At 43.0% G+C, this 19,409-nt stretch overlaps 1 protein-coding gene across 6 annotated transcripts in view; it reads right to left on the bottom strand.

Annotated features, from left to right (window-relative positions):
- LOC101161507 (microtubule-associated serine/threonine-protein kinase 3) overlaps positions 1-19,278 on the bottom strand; it is a 40,246-nt gene extending 20,968 nt beyond the window's left edge. The window contains exons 1-5 of one of the 6 annotated variants that reach the window (XM_078934343.1): positions 19,069-19,278; positions 9,036-9,118; positions 8,601-8,676; positions 4,664-4,840; positions 3,155-3,312 (exon numbers count right to left, since the gene is read on the bottom strand). In XM_078934343.1, coding sequence (XP_078790469.1) covers positions 3,155-3,216 — 62 coding nt within the window. In that variant the 5' untranslated portion in view covers positions 3,217-3,312; positions 4,664-4,840; positions 8,601-8,676; positions 9,036-9,118; positions 19,069-19,278. The remainder of the gene's footprint in view (positions 1-3,154; positions 3,313-4,663; positions 4,841-8,600; positions 8,677-9,035; positions 9,119-19,068) is intronic. The other 5 variants (XM_011486154.4, XM_011486155.4, XM_078934340.1 and 2 more) reach the window with 5 other exon arrangements.
- Positions 19,279-19,409: the final 131 nt, after the last annotated feature.

Raw genomic sequence — 19,409 nt, 5'->3', positions numbered from 1 at the left:
TTGATCATCTGTCAGACGGGCCTCCCTTTGTCAAGTTTGGAGTCCTGTCTGATGTGGTGAGAAGTGGAGTATGAACCTCACAGGGCGCTGTGTCCGCTCTCCTCCTGCTCATCTTTTACATCAACAATTACAGTACAACTCAGTCATATCATCTTCAGAAATTCTTGGATGATTCTGCAGTTGTCACATGTAGAAATGGTGTCTGAGTGACAGAGTACAGGCTGGTGGACAGATCTGTTAAACAAGACCAGACTAAAAGATGCTAATTGACTTCAGAAGGAAGGGAACAACCTCCCAGCTCCTCAGCATCCGAGCAGGGATGTGGCAGAGTTTGGTCTGGAAGTAACCACGCACAATAAACTCACCTGGAAGACCAACAACATAGCGGTGTAGAAGGAGGTCTGCACCTGACTGTTTCCTGAGGAAACTGAGGTCGTTCGATGTGTGGAACCAAAGGCTTTCACCGGTTTATACTCAGTGACTGAACAAACGGATCATGTCATCCACTGCCAACGGGACACCATGGAAGCCGTGATGGAGAGGAGGACTGTTCAGAAACTGTTCAGTTGATACTGTATGATGTACAAATAAACACCTGAATGTCCCGTTTTGGACCAACAGAAGTGACTGGATTGCTCAGTAGAGCTACGAGAAGTGTGCGCTGCGCTCAGCTGTCTGGTCAGTTTCCGGCAGCCAATCACAGCTTGACTCAACACCAGATGGTTGCCAAACAACACAACACTACAACAATCTGCCTCTGCATTCACAGCCAGATTAGCCTTAGATTAAAACAAAAAATTGACAAAAGTGTTTTAAATGATTATCAGTGTTAGTTCAGCAATGTTCAGCCCTTATAAACATGTATTGTTCTTTGTCGTGCTTTCTCTGGTTATACCATCTACTCACATGGCGTCTCACATCTTTTTTTTAACGCACAAACATCATGCCCTCTTGGCACAGAATACACAGTCCCCACTTCCTGTATTGGCAGTGAAAGTTGGAGAGAAGATCCAAAATGCCGCTGTCCTGATCTTAAGTATCGTATTTTCATGACCATAAGGCGCACTTAAGCGTCGTAAACTTTCTCCAAAATGTACGGAGCGCCCTATGTGTGACTTCGGTAAAGAGGACAGCATGAGAACGGTAAGGAAGGAAGTGAGGACGTGAAAGGAGACCCCCCCCTAAATAAAATAATACTAAAGTGCAGGTATGTGCATTAAGCAGAACAACATCGTTTTGGAAACCCTGCAAATGCAAAGAGACACAATTAAACTACAAGCCATCAGTTGCGAGGAGGAACATGGGAGCGTTACTCCCCCTTAGAGTCATCCAGGGCTTCTAGTTGGGGTAGACCTGGATCGTGAATGTGTCTATACTGTTCTTAATGTAGCCCAGCTCGCTGTCCGTGAACCCCTCCAGGTCCTGGTGCTCAAACACCTCCCAGTCTGTCCTCTCAAAGCAGTCCTGCAGCCGCTGGGAGGCGTCGTCTGGCCATGTGGGAACAGTCTTTGTGAAGGGGGGAGCTTTTTTCCTGAGTGGGATGTATGGAGGAATTAAAAGATGGTCAGACTGGCCCAGGTGAGGCAGAGGTCTGGCCCTGTAGTCCATGTTGATGTTGGCACAGACCTTATCCAGGGTGTTGTTTCCTCATGTGGCAGGTTTAACATGCTGGTGGAATTTAGGCAGAGCTGTCTTCATGTCTGCATGGTTAAACCCCCCAGCAATGATCTGCACAGCATCAGGATATTTGCTCTGCTGATTGCTAATGATAGCATGGAGACATTCAATAGCTGAGTTAGCATTAGCATCAGGTGGGATGTACACAGCTGTGACTGCAGTAAACTCTTGGAAGGTAGAAGGGTCTGCATTAAACAGCCAGAAATTCAATGTCAGGGGAACATTGACTGTCTACAGTCACTGTGTTGGTTAACCAGCTGTTGTTGTTGACGTTCACACAGAGACCGCCTCCTCTGCTCTTGCCGGAATCAGCTGTTCGGTCATGGCGCTGCATTGTGTAGCCTGCTAGCTCGATGGCTGAATCAGGAACAGAGTGTTGCATCCAGGTCTCCGTGATGAGCAGAACACAAACATCCTTAACGCTGTTGTTCGTCTCAGTTTCTTTCCGTCCGGGAAAAAAGACTACGGTGGCGCAGCAGCAGATTACGATGAAAAGCTGTCCATCTTTGCGAACACAGTTTTACTAAGTCTGGGACGCAGCGCCAGGCGAGTTACGCCACAGTTTGTGAATGGATTGCAGACGCCTGGGCTAACGTGTCTGCTTGTCCACTTGCACCAACTCAGCTTTGCTCCTGCTGCCCTTTTTAAACACACGCTAGCATTCATGTTTTACCAGCCTTAAAACCTGGTGCGCTTTTGTATGTGTCAAATACATAAAAACCACCCAGATCTGAGACTGCGCCCTATAATCCAGTGCAGCATATGGTCGTGAAAATACGGTAATCGCAACAGGACTCCTGTTTATTGATCTCATTTGTCTTCACTGATTCCCAAAGACACTTAAATAAACTCAAATCTGTTTTCAGATATGACTGTCATTAAGGTGCGACTGTGTGGCCCTGCGGCAGGATGGCGACCTGTCCGGGGTATACCCACCTTCACCCAACAGTAGCTGGGTTGGGCTCTGGCGCCCTGTGACCCTGAGAGAGATACAGCAGGATAAGTCATTGGATGGAGGGTGTGGTTAACCCCTTCATGCCTGACTTCATTTCCAGTGAAAGAAAAGTGTTTTTCAATGTTGTTTCCATTCAATGAGATCCTGGATTGAAGGGCACATTGTAAATGAGCATCATACGGCATGAAGGGGTTATAGTATTTTAAATAAATCCTTTTTCCTTCACGGCAGTGACGTTGCCCAGCATTTGCTAGCTTGACACATTTCTGTAAGATGGTGATCTGATGATCAGGGCAACATCTTTTAAAGGCATCTCTTCACTTCCACCTCTGGACAAAACATGAGAAAAACAACCAACCGACGGTTTCAATCCACCGCATTGCCATGCATAAGTGTACAAGTCTTTCCCATCATTCAGAATGAGCTTTTTCTTCACTGCCGTTTCATAGAATAAACCACATTTCTTACCCCAGATGAAATGCTATGACACTGGCAAAAACATGTTTGTGAACGCAAAAGTACCTGAGACTGCGGGAGCGGTATCGATGAGGAGGGATGGCGTGGAGGGCTGCCTCATCTGGCATGCTCTCTGTGCTGCGGAAACGTTTGAAGAGGAAGTGGAGATCGTCTTGAGTGGGTTGGAAAGGCAACTGGTGTAACAGCTCCTGGGAAGAGGAAATCTGAAAAAGACGTGAAACAGAAAGAGTTACCTTCTTTGTAATGACCTAACCTCGGTCTCTCTGCATAAACGACACAAATTCCAACGTCACGATTGACCAAAGGGTCCCTGACGGATCGGCAAACTGCCATCACAGTCACACTGGCGTTTCTTTATTTCACCCCCTGATCCAAGCTAAGTGTGCATCTTTGGTGCGATTGACTGAGGACTGGAATAGGATTGGGTTACTAAAATCAATTCATTGATCAAGGACGGCTAATGCTAACACCTAAACACACATCACTGAGTGAATAAACATGTTAACAGATTATTATGAATCCAATTATTGAAAATTCTTCTCAGATGTTTTCCTTGTGGTCATGCCATGTCACTGCCTATTTAAACTGCACCTGCACCAATAAACAATTGATTGTATGTCCTGACTGCAGACTGTGTCCCAGTGTGTGCTTTTGCTCCCCTTTGGAAAGCCATGTTTAACAGAACAGCTTTAAAAACTCACAGGCAGGAATTTTCCAAACTCCTTGAAGGAAACATTTTCTAATGTACCAGTTTGTGGTCTGAAGCATCGTTTGTTGCTCCAATCTTCTAGAATAAAGTATAATGCTATGGCGCCAGCTCCACCTAGTGGCCAAACGGAAACACCTCCAGGAGGCAGAACATTTGTTGTTGTATTAGAATACAGTTTAGAGCCTTTATAATGTTAATAATCTGCCCATTTTTGTTGGAGCTTCTTCATTTGAGAAACTATATAACACTATAAGGTGTTAAGAATCGTTAGTTTATTATTCCACTAATACATTTTACTGTATGTGAACTGTATCAGATTCATATTAATATATTCAAAACATACGTAGATTATTAATGTATTTCTGTGCAAATATGGCTAAATGTGTAAACTGTGTAGATTCAAAACGGAATCGAGCAGATCAAAGAATCGTGAATGGAATCGATTCAGGCTCTGCTGAATGGATTCGATTGTGGAAATGATTGGTGATATTCAGCTCTACCATAGATGCTGAGCAAAGCTGGAGGGAGACTTTGTGAAACCCAGAGCTCTGCAGTTATATAGCAAAGCTCAGGGATATTTTTCTCCTTTTTGCTACTGCAAGCCTTCAGTTGACAGATGATGTATAAGAGGCATGTGTTTGATATGGAATTTCTAATCTCCCATCAGGACTGAGACAGCTGTCAGAAAGCCTGCAGCTTCTCTCAGTAAACATGGTTTCCACGGATCAGGAGTTTTGTCAAACAGAAACAGAACTTCTTTTCCTTAAGGTTCTTCTTAATGTAAGAAGTGCAAAACGAAAGAAAAAGAATTAGGGGGGGAAGATTCGTCTATGTGTGATACCAGCCTTGCTCTGCACTACACAGACACAGCACTGAATGCTGTCATGTGGTGGTGGTGGTGGTGGGGGGGGTTGTCCAACTATGACCGTCTAGGAGGATGTTGTCTCACCGACACGGAGGAGCTGTGTGCGTTCGTGCAGTATCCAGACGAGGGAATGGACCACCTCCTGCCATCCGCTCTGCTGAAGATCAAGCAGAAAGAAGCTGATCAGAGGCTGTTCCTGTTACACCCGTGTGTTTACTTATCGCCCTTCAGGCTCCTCTTCCTGCAGACCAAAATCATGTTCAACATAATCAACTGGATGCAAAAGAGAAGGATGCAAATAACGTCACAAGCCAGAAGAGAAATAAGGAAGGAGGTCCCTAAAGAGGTATAAACAACAATTATACCACGACTGTCAGTCCCTAACTTTCATAGAGGTCAGTTAAGAAATGAATGCCCTGAAATTCCTTAAAAGCATGAAAAGACAGCTTTTTTAATGATCTTAACTAGAATTAAACAGATGTGAGCTAACGACAAACATTTGAGTCAATCTGACAGCAGATTTGCCCTGCAGCTTACCGGTAACCTGTTCGGGATTCGCCTAACAAAAGCTGGGAAGGGCACCAGCAAACCCACAACCCTGAAAAGGATTCAGCTGGTTCTACAGCACATTTACACCAAAATGAATCCAATTCATCATTTCACTAAACATGAATATTAAACTCTTTTCCGGTTGATGGGTTTATTTCAAGCGATCAAAACGAAAGACTACAAAATATGATTAAGAAGCTTAGTCATTCATGAATTGGGAGACAAAGACAAGGTGTAGAAATGCACATACTAGAGCTGAGCGACATGGCCAAAAGATAAAATCTTTGACTTTCCAAATTCGATTTTTAAATTTAATCGATTTTCTTCACTCTTCTTTTACTTTCTTTGACAAAGATTACAAAAGATAGAATATATTTAACCAAAACGATTTTATTTTAACATCTCCTCTAACACAAAGTTCAACTAAATACAGCTAGCTTGAGGAATCAAAGGATTCAAAGCGGTTTATTGTCAGATGTACAGTAAGGTTACAATGAAATGCTGGCTTTGCTGTTCGCTGTGAATGCCATAAGGTTAAAGGTTAAAAAAAAGATAGAGTGGGATATTTACAGGATACCTGAAACATTCACACCAAATAGAAAATAGAACTGCATCACTACATGACCAGACCTATACACAGTACAGACCAAAAGTTTGGACACACCTTCTTCTTCAAGTGAATGAGAAGGTGTGTCCAAACTTTTGGTCTGTACTGTATAAATCAGCTGTTGTGTAAATTCAGCTGAGAGGAACTGCAAGAGACTTTCATGAGAAGTTTATCTCATAAAGAGAAACACTAGAACACACTCAGCAGAGCATTTTTGATAGAAACATCCTTGAAACAGATTTGGCTCGGTTTGGTTTGATACTCCAAGTTTGAATTCACGACCAGAGACCAAAATCTCATTTCTGACTCATCAGCCAAGTTGGCTGGTTGATAAAAGTTGGCAATCAGCCAGTGGGGCTGGTCTGAGGATTTCAGAAACTGCTGATCTGCTGGGAGTTTCACCCACAACCATCTCTAGGGTTAACAGAGAATGGTCTGAAAAAGAGAAAATATCCAGAGAGCAGGGGTTCTATGGGTAGAAATGTCTTGTTGATGCCAGAGGTCAGAGGAGAATGACCAGACTGGTTCCAGTTGACAGAAAGACAACAGGAACTCAAAGAACCACTGGTTCCAACCGAGGTCTGCAGAAGAGCATCTCTGAACACACAACACGTCCAACCTGGAGGCAGATGGGCTACAGCAGCAGAACACCACACTGGGTACCAAACACTCTGAAGAATGTTTCCAGAACCTTGTTGAATCAATGCAACCAAGTAATAAGGCAGTTCTGAAGGTAAAAGGGGGTCTTTAAAACTATGTAGTCCATGTTTTTTAGAGGGGCTATATTAGCTAAATCATTTTTTTGAGTTTTTAAGTGTATTTTAATGTTCATTCCTCGCTAAAACAAGCCCAAAGTGGTATTTTGATCCGAGTATTCCTCTAAAAACCTGCTCTCTGAGTACCAGCCCCTCCAAATCCACAAACATGAGTGGGTCCTCCCTCACATTGCGACATCACAAAGTGAGGAACAGCCCCTTCCAGGAAGAATCTGTGCTGCCAGCCCCGCCCCCGGACTAACAGACACACCCACTTTCTCAGTGGAGCTAGCAGTGATCGGCTAAACGCTTCTATTTTCTATGAACAATATGGACATCCATCTTTGCAAAAGTTTGGATGTTTGTTTTCATGGTAGAAACACAAAAAACGCTGCTGAGGCCGACTCTAGGATGACGTCATGAAATGGGCGGTACCCACAAGAAGAGAAAGGCGGAGCCTCAGAGATCGAGTTGTCTTAATTCAGGAAACAAACTCATATTTCATCAAAAAATGTTCTTTTGTGTGCCAAATGTAATATATGATCATATACATGGATACTGTTGATGTATGATGCACCGGCTTTAAGGAAAAAACATGTTATCAGGGTCTAAGTGTCCTTGTAAACTGCACTTTCAGTGCAATGGATTAAGTTGAGGTGGAGACATCCACAGTTGAGAACTCCCTGTAGCAAATACCTGGTCACAGTAGCCCTTAAAAGATGATGTCTTGATTTTTGATTTGTACAGTTTAGCTTCCCACCCCATAAATCCAGTGATTTTTCATAACTCATCTTTTGCCTGTATATAGTCTCATATTTAGTGTAGACTGACTGTATATGGGAACTGGACCTAGTGAGTGTGATGTCACCCATAGAAAATAATTGATCTTTTACTCAGACTACTCAGACCAGGAATTGCTCCATTGTCTATTTAAGACTATGGTCAGTTCTAAATGGAACACCAAACTAAAGGGTTTTCTATTTAGTTTGAATATTGAAGAGTCAATATTCTACAGTTCTACAATATTTTGCAGTTTATTACCCAAATGTTCTGAATTTCTTCTATTGTCTTGCTTTCTGGCAAGTTCTGCATTTCTTTTGATCATGTACACGTCAGGTCCTCTTAGTTTCTTTACTAGCTTCAATAAAGCTAGTTTGTGCCTTCAATGCTCAAACCTTAGGATGATCCCTGGTTCATCAGACTCCCTTTCCCTGGGGAGGGGGTCGCAGGCCTGAGAAATCCCTTTGGACCAGAAAGAAAAGCCTCACTAGGTTCAGTTTGGTGGTTGGGGCTCACTGCTAGCACATTGTATGGGGGATTTAGTCCGGTAATAACAAGGTTGTCTAGAGCAGTCAAACTCCAGGCCTTGAGAGCCAACCTCCTGCTGGTTTTTCAGAAATCCTGTCTCATCTGCTGTTGATAACCTGGATCAGGTGTGATTAGCCAATAAGGAGCTTCAATGGCAGGTTGGCTAAAAAACATGCAGGACACTGGCCCTTGAGGCCTGGAGTTTGACACCTGTGGTCTAGAGTGTTGCTACAGGTTAACCAGCTGTTTTTCCAAGTTCGTCAGTCTTCTTTCCTTTCTGCATAGTCAGACCGTGGCGTCAACCGGGAACTCGAAGTTGACAACGTTCCTCTCTGTGCCGCATTACCTCTTCCAAACCAATACACTTGTACCTGGCAGGAGAATGTTTCCTCTTCCAAATCTGATGGAGACTTGGAGCAGGTCAATCCCCTTCAGTAGTAAAAGCACTGCACCCTCTATCATTTTCTGTCAGCTCTAACCGACAGCCTCCAGCAACCTCAGAAATCTAGTTCAATGCAGTCTACATCAGCCTTTCTATAGGTGACATCAGAAACTCATTACATGTTTGTAGTCTTAGGTTAGTTTGGGTTTTCTTTGAACATTCATCTTTAAATAGTTTTTTTTATACTTGATAATCAAGTCTTTATATGCATCTGTTAACAAACCCAATTTTCCCATTCCAACAACATCTACTTTACCTGCGGGGGGCAGACTGTGAGTTGGTGGAAGTGTTGGCAGACACATTTCTGGGGCTTTCCGAAGGACTGCATCCTGCTGGGGAAGCAACACACAGCTGTTAACATCTGAGGAGTTTATGTCATTATGTGCCAACTGAAGCCCAAAAACTCTTTGCATGAACGACAGCATTGTTTTTCCATCTGTGCTTGATCAAAAATAGGCTGTGTCACAACTCATCCCAGAAAAAAACCCCAGCTTTTTCAATCCAGTTATTTAGGGAAAACCAAAATCCCTTCCAGTGGCCTTTACAAGGGTTTGTCTGCTTTAGTTTCCACTTACAATCAAGTCTTAAATAGGTACTTCGCCAAATTCTGAAATGAAACCAAGTTTAGTTCTTGCTCCTTCCAGAGGAGCTCTGTGAGCAGACTTCATTCAACTCCAAATTTCCCAGGTACCTTTAGTGACGGGCAGAGGTGAAAGTGGGCGTGAGCGCGTGGGTGACGGCGTCCCTACCAGACCTCTTTTCTTGTTGTTCTTGCTAGGATGGAAAGAGGGAACAAGTGTTACTTTCACAACAACAAACACACTGAACACAAAGATCCTCACTTGTGTTTGACGTTTTGGTTCACATTGAACTTTCAAAAGACCTCAAAAGTAAAATATTGACAACTTAATGAAGATAAAAATAAAACAATCGTCCATCGTGATGGTTGACTGACATCCCGATGGAGAGACACCATCGTGATGCCACACCCCCGCCAAGGTGCGAGTCGACCCTATAAACCGCGGTTACATGTGCAAAATATCTTGATGGGATCAATGGTCGGATTAGAATCCAACCGTGTAGATGGGCCCAGAAAAACTTTTTCAGATTATAAAAAACGTTCAAATGGGGCACACTTTCGGTCGGAATAAATCATTCGCACATGCGCAGCAGTGTTTTTAAAAACCGGAAGCGAAACTTAGTTCCGCCCAGCGGCTACATACATTGATACGTCAGCTCGGTTATTTTATTATTATTATACAAGATGATCTCCTAAACGTGCTTTTATTAATGTTATGGTTATTATGAAGCGCCTGTTCGCGCATCATTTTAATCCGTGTGGTCAGTGCTTTTTCTGTTGAAAAACGGAGCCGGAAGCCAGGATTAGCAGTATGCTAACACGGGCTAACAACATTAGCATGAACATAAATCCATGCGTGAAACGGTGCAATCTGCATCTTGGCTGCACGTAAATATGTGGGAATAACATCAGCCTTTATTTTGTCGGGACACGACTGGAAACACAAATGTTTGAACGGTTTCTAAGGACTGAGCGGCCTTTCTGCTTCGAAGCTTACACACTGCGTTAGCCAGCGCTCTAAGCTCTGCCCCGACACACACTTTTACCGGGAGACCCGCTTCTCCTAAATTCCGGTTGCTCGTTCACGTAGAGCTGCGGGACGGATAACAGTCCTAAATCTCTCACACGTAACAAAACATCCTTCTTCCCCTAAAACACAAAACTGTAAGTCCGTCTGCTCTGCTAGAGACACGGTCGCTCGCTCCACTGGTCTAATCAAACGCAGGACCGGACCACTTTTCTATTTTGTTGATTTGATTTTTTTTTAAAGTCACTTCCCTCAGTTTAGACTGGATCATCGCGGATGAGTCATTATTTGGGAAATAAAATAAATAAAGTAAAATGACGAATGGCAATTATATATATAAGAACGAAAAATTAAAAATATCCCCCCCCACCCCACCCCCGGACGATATCATCGTCCATCCCGATGGTTGACTGCAAACATCGTCAACTGCCAATTTAGGGGACATCGCCCAACCCTACTTGGAATGAACTAAAACTGTAGACAGAGATTCAGCATTAATGGACGTTTTCTTTGAATAACAACACAGACATTTCTGTGAAATGATGACACAAGGCCTCAGGCCATTCTGTCCACTTCTAGCGCAACCAAATGACAAACTGAAACCTTCAATGACCTTTTGTCTTTTTTAAAGACGTCTGTAGATTTTTGTTTTATGGATCTAATGTTTTTGAATATAACTGACATGAATATGACAACTTTGCAAGTCCTGCAGGGTTTGTGGAGTTGCATGCCTGGCTTCTCTTTGAGGCCTCGGCTTCATCCCACAGTCCAAAGACATGCTTCATAGGGAATTGGTCTCTCTACGTTGTCTCTGGTTGTGTATGCGAGTGCGTGTGTGGCTCTGCGACAGAGTGTTACCCCGCCTCTGCCAAGGCTGCAGCGGCCCTGTGACCCAAAAAGGGGCTGGGCGGATTCTGAAGATGGATGGATGATGGATGGATCCTCATAATGTTATGGGCTTTAGCATTAATGCACTTTTGAATAAGAGTTAACACGACATGTAGTTGTGTATTGATAAACTGAATGTTTATAGTTTACTTTGTTAAAGACCGACTCCATTGAAACTTGTATTTTGGGGTGTTTAACAGGTTCTTGTGGCATTTTTCTGATAGAGGACACTTATAAAGATAATTTAACATAAACTGCATTTGTAAGTGATTCTTTATTCAGATCGTGGTGAATCAGCAGCAGATGAAAACACGCCGTTTGAGAAAGCTTGTAGCAGTGTTGTAGATGCTACAATCGACAGACCACAGTCCGTCTCTGCTCCATTCTGATCCTCCACCTGCAGACAAATAGATCCATGAACGTCTTTGTTTCCTGGTCTAAGCTGGAATCTGGATCAGAACTGGACGGATGGATAGATCTGATGTTACTGCTGCACAGGTAATGTAATGTTGGGTTTGTAAGTGGCTGTAAACTAGTGGGGGAGCGTGTAAACGGATGGGTGATGGGAAATGGGGCGAACTTACTCTGCGCCAAAAGTTCCTCCTACAATTCAGAGGCCACAGTTGACTGGAAAGTTGTTTCCACTGTTAAGTGTTTTATGGCACACTAAATCACAAATGTATCGTTGCGATATCAAGCTGTGCAACCCGCGTATCGCAAAAGACCGTGATAATTCCAATAAAGGGTTACCTTAAATGTGCTAAAACAATCTTATGGAAGCTTGAAGTATTAAATTGAGCCACCACCAGTGTGTGAATATGTGTGTGAATATGTGTGTGACTGGGTGAATTGGTCTGTGACTGTAAAGCGCTTTGGGCCTTGTAGGTAGAAAAGCGCTATATAAGTATACACCATTTACCATTTAAAACTAATAAAATAAATCCCTTTATGCATTTGACCAATCAGATGGACGCCTTCACGTTGTTGACCAATCACATAAACCCCGTATATTAGATTTCCCCTCCTATGTAGACGAGGGGCATTTGGAGTGTAATATGAGTCAGGTTGACTCTTATTTAAATTGTTGCAGTGAAATGGAAATAATGATTTTAGCCGTTTTGCTATTTGTTCATCTATCGCAAGTGTTAGGGTTATGTAATTATCATTTGCTGACATGCTATAATCACATAATATGATTGTCTCAGTTCTATCTTTCAGTGAGAAAACAATGACGTAAAAAGTGCTGACTATACAAGATGTGATGTTCCTTTACTGCTTGATTGAATGACCCACTTTCCTGTTATCAACCCCGGCCACCAATAACAGCAGACTGGATCCACTGGGAAGGCAGAACTCCTCTGTGACAGAGGGGCTTCTCCTTCTGCAGAAGAATAACACAAATTCTCATCTCCTGTGTGGTTCTTCTCTTTGTTAGGGAAAGGTCAAAATCCTGACAGCAAGTTTTATCGTCATATCAAATGGCATTTTCCTCATATCCTGCAGCCCTACTAGGTTATGATGTTTTTTATAAGGATGGCGATGTACGTTAAAGATCACTTTCAACGTGTACGTTTGACGTATGGACTTGAACCCTAAACTCTGCCATAGAACACCTTCTGCACCTGCTTCCTCGCTCCCAGCTCGCGGTCACATGGGTTGGGATGTGGCCCAATGATGGCGGTGTGTGTCTAAAGCAGACTTTGTGGGGTTTTCCTTTGTCTGTGTGCAGAACATGCAGCCTTCTATCTTTCTCCGTCTCACTGGCTGCTGTGTTGACTTGACATATAAAATCTTTCTCTGCTGCTTTGTTCTTCAGTAGCTGAAACAGAAATCTGATTGAATTATGCCACTTAGTTTTGTAGTAGTTGTATTTCGTTTCAATCATCAATTAATGACTACAAATAGCACTGTACGCTTCATGATGATTTATTTATAGTTTTTATTTGGTAGATACTTTCTGTTCTCTATTCTCGCTCCAGGAGACGAACATGCAAGTGGCAAGCTGGTTTTTTTACTCTGCAGCAAAATCTAAAAGAAATTTGAAGTTATACATTGTTGATAAATTGGTAATCTACCCAAAGATTACATTTTCTAAGTCAAAAAATAATGATGCAAACTACAGCTTCTAAAATACCTAAACTCTATAGAGTCACTCAATATAATATCTAAATGCTGTTAGAATTTAGATAAATTATTTGTAGGAAAACCAAACCTGCAAGCTAAAACTTTGATGTAATGTGAAAAGATTTCTGCAGCAGTGTTACCACATGACAGTTGGGCCGAATCCAAATTCTACCCCTCCAGCTGTGGGGGCATTTGGAGCTGCATTAGTTTGTCCTAACCTGTTTTTTTTAGGGAGGAACCGTAGTGACTTAGAGCTGGCCATTCCTCTGCAGGTAGGATGCTGAGGCGTGGAGCAAAGACGCTTTTCTTCAAGTGTGTGTGCTCTGATTCACAGAAGTTTACATTTAAACCTAAGTAATGACATTTTGTCCTTACAGGACCTTTTAAAGTTATAAAACCGATATTGTTCTGTATTTTCCAAGCGCTGGTAGCTAAGGAGCTACCAGCGTAAAGGAGCGCGACTATTGATGTCCGGAATTTCGTCCGAATTTGAAGACACTATTTTTCCATAAGTCTCCACTTGGAGGGCTAAATGTAGGGGTAGGGAGAAGCCGGAGGGGTAGGGGAAGAATTCAGATTCTCTCAGCACATTCACAGTTCCTTCCAATAATACCTGAAGACGGTAGCCACGCCCACTTTCTGCTGCTGTCCCTTACTTCACCCAGTATGCTGACTGCCAGACCAGGGCCAATAAAACGCTGACTTGGCTGTTTACCAGCACTCAAAGCCAGGAAGGACGTTATAAACCAGACAGAAAGATTATAAATGTTTCAAATATTCACAACGTCAAAGTTGACATTTTTTTAAGACTGTGACAGTGATGGTAAGAATGGGGTTTCTTCTGAAGATTTTTTATTGGGGGATTCAACGAGTCTGAGAACAGAGGAGCTGCTAATGACCTAATAGAGATCCAGTCCTTTATATGGGACAGAATCAATGCATGTAGATTTGTGTGCGATGCTTTATCTGTCAGGGATGTCCAGATGTATCTAAAGTCGCCCCACTTATAACTGACACTTTAGACATTATTTTTTATTGATTTTTATTTTGTGACTGCAACAAATGCACCGCTCCCCTAAACGATCACTCAAATGCGGAGACCAAAGTGTGACGGCTAGTGGGTCTTTATTTTTTCAAAGATGGTTTTGAGTCCAACAACACACAAAGGTATGTTCATATGGAGAGAAATTAGACTCAGTCGGATTTGTGCGTGCGTAATTCTTGATTTGTGCGTAAATTAGGATTTGTGTTTGCATATTCTTGCTTTGTGCGTGCGTAAATTAGGATTTGTGCATAAATTTGGATTTGTGCGTGATTTGTTACTCACATAATACGTTTTGTGTATAAGTTAAAAAAATATAAAATGAAAAAAATACAAAATGCAATTTACGTATGCACAAATTAAGATTACAACAGCTTGAAACTACTTACACACACATCTTTAAAAACACGCACGAATCCCTTGTTACGCACACACAAAGCCAAAGTTACGCACGGATCTACCGTGAGACTGTTTTCACGTCTCACAATTTCGTCCGTAAATGCTGCGTTTAAATACCAGTGGAATGCTCGGTCATTAGAATTTTCCTATCAGCCTTCCCTTCTAAACGTATTTCCTTCAGTGGGTGTAGCAGGGCTTAAAAAAACTTTAAAGGAAAATAAAAATTCTTATCTGAGAATATGACGTTCACTTTTAAACGCTAATATATATGTTAAAAGTATATTATTCTCAGAGACACCGAATTGATACAAAATGCGTAACAGGAACGACCAGTAGGGGGCACTGTTTTTTTCTTCCGGAAAAATCAAAGGCAGTCAGACTGAGAGAGTCACGGGAAGAATGGCGGCCCATCTCGGTGGTCAACGCCCCGAAGTAAGTAGCCTCTATGTTCAACACTAACATCTACTGCAGGGGTCGGGAACCTATGGCTCGCGAGCCATATATGGCTCTTTTGATGGTCACATGTGGCTCGCAGACAAATCTTTAATTATAGTTTTTTTTTTTTCATTAGACCAGTCCTCGGGCGCGATGCGATGCCAGAGGCGCGCAGTAGTAGCAGTGCTTAGAGAGAGAAATCTGCGCCAGCGCTATCAGTTACTATTATCTATTAATTCACAGAGTTTGTACCAGCTGGAAACCTGTGAATTGACGTGCCTAAAACTGCGCGCTCCCGTCTCTGAGAAAGAGCGCGCAGATGCGGGGACGGGATGTGTGAGGGAGAAAGCAGAGGGTGGGGCTGAGGTGTTGTGGGGACAGGCAGCAGGTGAATCGCGCAGGGATTATAAAAACGTAAAACCCGTTGCCCGTCACTCACTGCAGCGTGTGAGTGTGTGTTTGACTCCAGGTCTGCATGTGAGCAGTCTGTCTCACATCTAAAGAACATTCAGACCTACGATCACGTTTAAAGTCTCAACGCCTGCATGAAGCAGAAACTCACCACGTATCAACCAGACTAGACCATCAGCAAAACTACCACGAGAAATACTCACCATTTATTAGCAACAGCATAACAATGTTATTAAAAAGAATCCACAGACTTATTGTACTTTAAAAATGTTGAAATTAAATCAAATGCACACATTCACTTGTATATTTAGTTTTAAACATATTGTCGCGGACTGAGTTGGATGGCTGTCGGGCCGCGTTAAAAGTTCTGGAGTTCATTGAACGCGTCAAGCAGAGATCTGATTGGCCCTCAGTTCTGTCGCTCAGCCTGTTGTTAGGTAGTTTGGACCAATGGGGTTCAGCTATGGGCCGAATAAGGGAAATGGGAGGGCTGCAGCGGGAGCAGGGGAATATAAAGTTGGGAGAAGCGCTCTCGTGTCGGCGGGAGAGATTCAGGAGTTGCTGAATTAATTGAACGGCGTTTGTTGCGGTCTCCAGTAATCGGAATAAAGAACTTTAAAAGAGGTTTAGTCTCCTTGCCTCAGTGTGAGAAAAGGACACTACATTATTGTATGGCTCTTTCGAAATTACATTTCAAAATATGTGGCATTTATGGCTCTCTTGGCCAAAAAGGTTCCCGACCCCTGATCTACTGTCTTCATGTATTGATTGAGTCATTGTCTGGATACGTTTAGAAGGGAAGGCTGATAGGAAAATTCTAATGACCGAGCATTCCACTGGTATTTAAACGCAGCATTTACGGACGAATTTGTGAGACGTGAAAACAGTCTCACGGTAGATCCGTGCGTAACTTTGGCTTTGTGTGTGCGTAACAAGGGATTCGTGCGTGTTTTTTAAAGATGTGTGTGTGTAAGTAGTTTCAAGCTGTTGTAATCTTAATTTGTGCATACGTAAATTGCATTTTGTATTTTTTTCATTTTATATTTTTTTAACTTATACACAAAACGTATTATGTGAGTAACAAATCACGCACAAATCCAAATTTATGCACAAATCCTAATTTACGCACGAACAAAGCAAGAATATGCAAACACAAATCCTAATTTACGCACAAATCAAGAATTACGCACGCACAAATCCGACTGAGTCTAATTTCTCTCCATATGTTCAGAGTTCAACCCGTCCTCCTGTCCACTAAACCTCAGCAGGTGTCCGCTTTGATGGACAGGAGTAGAACGCCATGACAGCAAAGACATGAATGAAACAACTTCCTGTGAATGTCAGCAGCCGCTAAGCTGCCTCCATTATGGTCAGATTCTTCTTTGTAGTAACTGAGCTTCTGTGACTTATGTGTTGGTGCTGGGTCATTTTATGAAGCTGATGGTGAGCCATCCACTATACGTCTGTATAGATCTATAGATCAAGATTCCTCGTGAGCCTCTGCAGCCAAATCCTCTCCTCACACAGTCACATACATACAAACACTAATTCTAATAATAATAGATTAGATTTAAAGTTCTTCCAATGTGTCCATCATTCATTCATACTTGGTGATGGTAACTACTGATGTAGCCTCAGCTGCCCTGGGGCAGACTGATGGGGGCGTGGCTGCTATCCCTCTGACCATTCGTACACCAGTGGAGCCAAACTGGAGGCAGGGAGGGGGAAGTGTCTTGCCCAAGGACACAACGACAGTTGACTGGGGGGAGCAGGGTTCAAACCGCCAACCTGCTCAACCGCCTCAGCCACTGAAGCCCGCTCATACCTCATTTACTCTGAATCTCAACTTCACTGTGTATCTTTGGATATTATGGATGATTTTTCATGTATGGACTATACAAAGAACAGTAAGCAACTATGATCCCACAGATCAGTGGTCCCCAACATTTTTAACAACACGGACCAGTGTGGCTTCACACAAAACTTTCACAGACCGGTCTTTTAAATGTAGGTGGATAATGATTATAACAATGTTACGCTGAAGGGGGAACAGGGATGTATCAAGCCGTTGAACATGGCACGGGTGTCATCATCCTCTCCCCTTCCCTCACTCATGGTGCAAAAAAGAAGTACTGTCTATTAAATGTGGCTTTCTTTTTTTGGGAGTGGAAGGTTCCTCTTCTGTCTCCTGGCTGGGCCTTTTCCCCTTGGCAAAGAAACTTTCCAAAGACGTTTGTTTTTTACTCATTTAGCTCCTGGGTTTTATTTTAGCGGTAACCAATCAGGTGACCGAGAAGAGCGCCTTGGCCTGCGTCAAGAGTGTCAAAGTAATAGACATGTAACAGAGAATCGGGCAATTTTTCAAAATAAAACATGTTTCAGATTCCGAAATACATGAAACGGAACATGTAAGTTATTTATTCTTTCTGTACGGCCCGGTACCAAATGACCCACGGACCGGTACCAGTCTGCAGCCCGGGGGTTGGGGACCGCTGACATATAACACGTGCTCAAAGTCTGATTAATAAAAATGATTTGGAGGGAACTGAGGCTAAGGAACATGCAAAACTAATCCAAAAAAATCAGAACCAATCCTGATGGAAGTTTGGTTTTTCTGTTTGAAAAAAAAATATCTAAACATGAAGATCAACAAGGAAAATCCACACATATAGGATTATTACAATATTTAGTTACAATGCTATATTATATGGATACAAAAAAAAACACAAATGACAGGAAAGTTAGTTTGGAGGAATGAAGGAGGCTTTATTCAAGCCACCAAAGCGGAGCCTGTTAGCTGGAAAGACAGTCTAGAGCTCCTGGAATCAGAGTGAAGCAGTAACCAGAGCCCAAAACAAACCTTCATTTCTGTTTAAATCCATGCCAAACAACTTTAGAACAACGTACATCACTGGAGTCATAAAGCCTAACAGGACACCCTCCTACTCTGACAAGACCACAGGCCTACCTTTGATCAACCATAGACATGAAAGTTCCAGACAGCACTGAAATGCCTCTTAAAGGGCCCACATCCTGCCATTCCTAATGCTTTTCAGGGAAACTACATCCAAATATATGACTTTTAGAACACTAAAGAACCAATTTTTAATGAATTAGGAGTTATTTTCAGCTCATTTTCCAACCAGGAAGTAAGACGACTCGATCTCTGAGGCTCCGCCTTTCCCTCCATGTGGGTGTCGCCCACTTCATGACATCATCCTAGAGTCGGCCTCAGCAGTGTGTCTGAGTTTCTCCCATGAAAACAAACATCCCAACTTTTACAAAGACGGATGTTAATGTTCAAATAAAAAGAGTTTAGCCGAACATCGCTAGCTCCGTGGAAAAAGAGGGTGTGTGTGTTAGTCTGGGGGCGGGGCTGACAACAGAGACTCTTCCTGGAAGGAGGGGTTCCTCACTTTGTGATGTCACAATGCGAGGAACCCACTCATTTTGGTGGATTGGGAGGGACTGGTGCTCAGACAGCAGGTTTTTAGAGGAACACTCAGATCAAAATACCACTTTGAGTTGTTTTTAGAGAAGAATGTTATTATAAAAATCTTGATTCTTCATGATGCAGACCCTTTAGATCGATGTCAGAACAGACAGACGCCTTCAGTCCATGAAACATGGAAGAGTTTGTCAAATCAGCCTAAACAGCGATGGCGGACGTAAGACAGAGTGAAGCATTGTGGGCCTTTGACCACGATGCAGTCAGTAGATGCTGCGTTTACGTGCTCCACAAAACTACAGGCAAATGAATGCAAAGATTTAAAGACCAGCAGCCATGCAGCAGAACACCAGCAGCCTTTAGCGTTTACCTTTTGGACCTTTTCATCATGGCTCCAGTCACAAAGCTGGTTTTGTAGCTCGGCAGAACGGTCCAGTAGTAGTTTTGGTCCGACATTGTCAGGTTTTCGGTTAAACTACGTAGTAGAAGAAGAAGCTGTGTTTTCTTTGTACAGTCAACAGTGCGAGCATCTTCGACGTTAGTTTTCTCCGGCTGGGAGAACGGCTAGGCCATCCCTCTCACAGCGGACACAGTTCCGGGGACAAATGGTCCCAAACACCGCCGGAGCTCCGGGCTCTGAGCCCATATCCGCCCCGAAACGCCTCCCCGGCCTCAGGGAGAGCTCCGCCGTCCGCAGCGACGATCCGTCTT

The sequence above is a fragment of the Oryzias latipes genome, chromosome 17, assembly GCF_053564925.1.
Source record: "Oryzias latipes strain Hd-rR chromosome 17, Olatipes_Hd-rR_3.1".
Taxonomy (NCBI): Eukaryota; Metazoa; Chordata; class Actinopteri; order Beloniformes; family Adrianichthyidae; genus Oryzias; species Oryzias latipes.
This window is presented reverse-complemented; position numbering and strand designations above follow the sequence as displayed.